The sequence below is a fragment of the Penaeus chinensis genome, chromosome 35 (genome assembly GCF_019202785.1).
Source record: "Penaeus chinensis breed Huanghai No. 1 chromosome 35, ASM1920278v2, whole genome shotgun sequence".
Classification (NCBI taxonomy): Eukaryota; Metazoa; Arthropoda; class Malacostraca; order Decapoda; family Penaeidae; genus Penaeus; species Penaeus chinensis.
The window spans coordinates 11,670,293-11,675,292 of NC_061853.1; the positions used below are offsets into that span (position 1 = coordinate 11,670,293).

At 42.5% G+C, this 5,000-nt stretch overlaps 1 protein-coding gene across 1 annotated transcript in view; it reads left to right on the top strand.

The window, feature by feature from the left end:
* The first annotated feature begins 4,799 nt into the window (after nt 1–4,799).
* The window catches only part of LOC125044166, a 659-nt gene continuing 458 nt past the window's right edge, over nt 4,800–5,000 (top strand). Inside the window, exon 1 of the mRNA XM_047640617.1 lies at nt 4,800–5,000. This exon is cut by the window's right edge and continues 12 nt beyond it. Within this exon, the coding sequence (XP_047496573.1) occupies nt 4,850–5,000 (151 nt within the window). The 5' untranslated portion in view covers nt 4,800–4,849.

Here is a 5,000-nt window from a genome sequence, read left to right on the forward strand (position 1 = left end):
TTGACTGTTAGACATTCACGCATCTTTACTTTTTTTAATTCGGCGCTAAACGGAGCTTGTAACTCGATTTTGCATAAATTAATTAACTGAATTAGGGCAAGCATCTTGCCCTTTTCATAGTGCACAGGGATGCCAGATATAGCCCGGGATTAAGTAATAAGTAGTTAATTGCTCTACACTCCGTAGGTAAAAGTAAAACCGAAGTTATTCATTCGATCGGCACCTTTTGTTCGAGTCTGTGTGAACCCTTATTTAAGTCCGTTCATTAATGTAGGACTAGGATTTAAGCTAGAAGTCGATGAAGTCTTACATAGTCTGATGTGCTTCGGCTAGACATGATTATCTCGGTATATCAGAATTTTATAGTGAATCCAAAATGTAGATTAAATAGAACCGTGGATTGAATCGTACATTTCTAAACCGGGAAGTTGCGTTGCGAGAAGCTTACAAAGGAAATTTTTCACGTCACCGTTCACTAATTCGTACATTCCGTCGCATATTATTAAATGTTGAATTCAGTGTGGTAGTTGAAATAATTTTGTATTAATATAATTGCTAATCATCGCATTATTGTTAACATGAACGTTAATCTTAAAGAAGGCTACGAGGTCTATAAGGAAGTCTGGAAGAATCCGAATCCGAGGAGGACTTGGGCGAGACCTTCGAGGAGTGTGGACGTCGATAGATTTTACCAAGACGAAGAAGAGGGGGACAAGGACGAGCAACCACGAAGATGGATCGAGGACAGCGCACCCGAGAGCGAGAAGAGCAGCTAATCAGGTCCAGACAAAGATGGGTCTCCCCTTGAGACGAATCAAATGGCGTCTCGAGGGCAAGGCCGAAGTAGATAGCCGAGCGATATGGTGTGTCTATATGATTTGATATGTGTAAGCCATGAGCCCAAGATAGCGTATGCAGACCAGAAGCCGAAATAAGTTCCACGTGAGCTCTTCATAGTTTTCCAAAGCGTCAAGACCATTTCTAAATCCGGCCTCCCCAGGGCTGGCTGGCTGCATCACCGCGTTCAAGCACCGTTCTCAGTTCACCATATATCTTCTTCATTTATTTGGATGTAATTTTTCAATAATACAGAATCAAGCCATGCAACCATTAATGTCCATTCAGTCCAACGTAGGTCTCCACAGCCTCTTACATTGAGAGAGAAGGGGGAGGGTGAGAGAGAGAGAGAAACCCTAAAACGTGTTCATGATAAGACGTCGATAATAGATTGTTTTTGATAAGTAGCCTCGTGTCTGCTCAGGTACGAACATACGTGGAGAAAAGACACATACACGCGCACACATACTTATATATATATATATATATATATATATATATATATATATATATATACATATATATATATGTGTGTGTGTGTGTGTGTGTACATACATAACACACATATGTGTCTGTAAGTGCTTTGCTTTAGTCAGTGATTGTTCAAATGGCATGTAGTTCAAGGGATAAAAGAAATACAGTTTGTGCAATTGTTATTCAATTTACATACACGAATATTACAAAGGTTAATGCACAAGCTGCAGCACAGACGGTGTTATTCCGCAGCGAATCCGAGGGAGTTGGGTCTAGGCGTGGAGGTAAGCGGGTAAAACCTGGCAACACGGATAATAGAACCCACATTAGTAATTGCTGCAGTGGAAAACAATTTCTACGGTACTTTAGTTATGAAAAATAATTCACTTTTCCTTTGAAAGAAACACAAATAGAAAAATACATGATTATGGTACAATATAAGAATATGTGTGTGTGTGTGTGTGTGTGTGTGTGTGTGTGTGTGTGTGTGTGTGTGTGTGTGTGTGTGTGTGTGTGTGTGTGTGTGTGTGTGTGTGTGTGTGTGTGTGTGTGTGTGTGTGTGTGGGTGTGTGTGTGTGTCTGTGTGTGTGTTTACATATATATATATATATATATATATATATACAATTACAGCGAGTGTGGAGAGGTAGGAGTAAATTGATGACCAAGGTCGCCCACACATCACCTCGTTTCCCAGTTCCTCACACCTAGTGAGGGGGACGTCCAAAATGGACCATCACGCACTTAATCACTCACTAAACCACTCCCACACTTACACACGCTAAAGCGCCATTCACGGTAGTTTCGCCAAAACGAAACTATCGACTACTGAAACTAGGGACAATACCTTTAAGGAAATTGAAGTGAAAGATCACCTAAAAAATACAGTATATATTCGCATACATGTGTGCGTGAGCTAGAGAATGAGGAGAGATAGAGTAAGGAAGCGATAGATTGAGAGGAGGGAGAGTGAGAGCAAAGGAAAGATTTTTGTAAAAAGTGACTAGACTCTTGCCATATCTACTGCAATATCAAAATCTTGCCCAATAAATTATATTTTGGCATTTCCGAACACACATAAAGAATGGAAAGTGAGGAAGGAGAGAAAAACTGTGAATATAAAACAAAGCAATAAGTAAAAGACAGAAAAGACGATCACAAAAACGATGAGAAAGAGAGAGAGGGAGAGAGAAAGAAAAAGAGAGAGGGGAATAAAGGTAAAGAGAGGAGGGGTATAAAAAGAGAGAAACTTTGAAAGAGGGGAAGAAGAAAGATAATGGCAGAGAGAAGAAAGATAGAAAGAGGGGGAGGGAGGAAGAGAAATAAGCAGACTATGAAAAGGCCACATAACATCTTCCTATCAGTTAACTGTCCAATCTTACTATTTATAGCACTCACAGTCCGACATGAAGATAAAAAAGATACATTTTGACCGTACTTTTTAAGCAGAAAAAACTCACTTAGGTCGACGCCATGTGCTAGAATATCGAGACTGGAAATGAACGAACAAACACGGTCTAGGGAAGAGGAGGGGTTTACACCGGAAGATATATATTCAGACATGTGTATTAGAAAGTCTGGTGCAATCTTGAAAATCAGGTGAAAATCAGAGAGACTCCAGGACACAGGGAACTTGCATAGTATAAGGCAGTGGTTCCCGAATTATTCTAGTTGGATTCCTAGCGCCCCCTTCCTCTAGGCATGAATGCGAACACATTTTTTTCCAAATTAAAATCAATATATAATACAAATATGTATCTTACAAATAAAACCTGATTTAGTAAACAAACTGATTTAGTAATTTCAGCTGTGCCGCCAATAGGGAAGGGTAAATAAACATCTCACCAATAACCATAAACATAGTTCATTGTCTTCAGTTATTGTTACAGGGATGGATGTGCTTGATGCAGGGATACCAGATTCTCAACATCACCTCATAATCTATCCTGTCGCCCCCCACCCCCTTACCGCCCCCTTTTGCCTCGACAACGAAGGCGCTGTGACCCTGGACGAGTGATTCACTTCCCGGTCTCACCTCTCGTGTTTGTCTCGCCTGTACCTTGAATGCGTAGTTTTAGGATACTGATGAATAATCAGTGATGGACTCTGAATCAATTCCCACCATTTCATTGTTATCAACCGCTTCTTCGATAGTAGTCACTGACTAGCATGAGCAAGTCCGGAACATGTTTATGATAAGACGTTACCGATAATATGTTTTTGTTTCATAATTTGGGCTAGCAGCCTCGTCTCTGCGCACGTAAGAACACACACTTTTATGAAGGTTAAGGATTGCAGAAAAGAAGAACTATGGGAAATATTTATGTGGAATAAACACATGCCTAGATACTCAAAGTTTATCATCAATTGCCTGACTAGCCGTACTGACATGTCAAATTGAGATGATGTTGAGAAGCTGATATACTGATAGCGTTATCACGTGTCCCTGTGTGTGTGCTGGTAGAGGTGTCATCCAACAGACTTTGGGCCTTCTGCAGGTAGGAGGCACCACTGAGTTTCCCTTGTCAAAAGGCAAAATGGTGACATCCTCCCTGTGCAGGCTTTGAAGGGCGTCGCGGAAACGCCTGGGAACGGAAGGGTTGGGATGGAGGAGAGATTCGAGGGCCAGGATGAAAGCACAACGAAGGAAAGAGACATCGGGCAAGGAGTTCGTATGAGAAGAGATGAAACTGTCAAAGAATGAAATAATGTTGGTGGAGGTAAGGGGGTGAGGGCGGAGAGCAAAGGTAAGACCGAAGCCAAGGAGTAGTTGTTAGTGAGGGGTCAAGGACAGGGAGGATAGGTTGCTGAGAGCGTCGGAGAGGGAGAAACGGGCGGTGAGGATGGAGAGTTTCTGGGAGAGAGAGCGGTCATAGGTGGTGGAGAGGGACCGGGAAGAATTATGTTCAACGGAAGACATGCTCCTTCAAGAAGTCCAAACGTACTCGTAAACGATAGAAGCCATGCTCGACATCCCTCCTACCAGCACGGATACGTTTAAGGATGAGAGAACGTGTTTAGCCCGGAAATGGAGAATCTTCCTCGACCTCAGTACATTGGAGGTCGAGGAAGGGAGTACCTGCTCGGGGCAGTCCCGGAGGAGTTGAAGTTGGTTCTTCCGTCGGGCAGTGGCGATGGCAGAATCCTCTTAACCTGGAAAAGCATGTACCATGTCAGGGAAGGAGGCAAACAGGAACGAGAGAAGATTTCTGACATGTGTGGAGAAAATATACAAAAAGGAGTGATAAAGCCTGAGTTTTATTAACACACATTCAGGGACACACAATAACGTTGTCAGTATAAAAAAAAAGATGGCTTATCGTGCAGGTTCTCACTTAGACCACGGACTCAGAACATGACAGACAACCCATCCGAAAGGGTCTTAGGACACGACATTCGTACAGAGTGAGTAAAACTAAATAGGCTGTTCTCTGGGGTCTTGAAAAAAAACTAAATTTGTTGACTAAATTCCAGGGAAATATAAATCCCTCTGTTAGTGATCGCGAATTACCTTGAGAGTAACACCATTTATCATTTCATGGACAGAAAACAAAGATGGCCAGCCATATTTACCGCCTTCTTCCCTGTCTCATCTTTCCCTACACACTACGCCCATCTTCAGCGGCCCACGCTCTCACAAGGCCCTCGCCAGGACCATCGCCAGTTTCCACGGACTGCAGGGCCTCGCG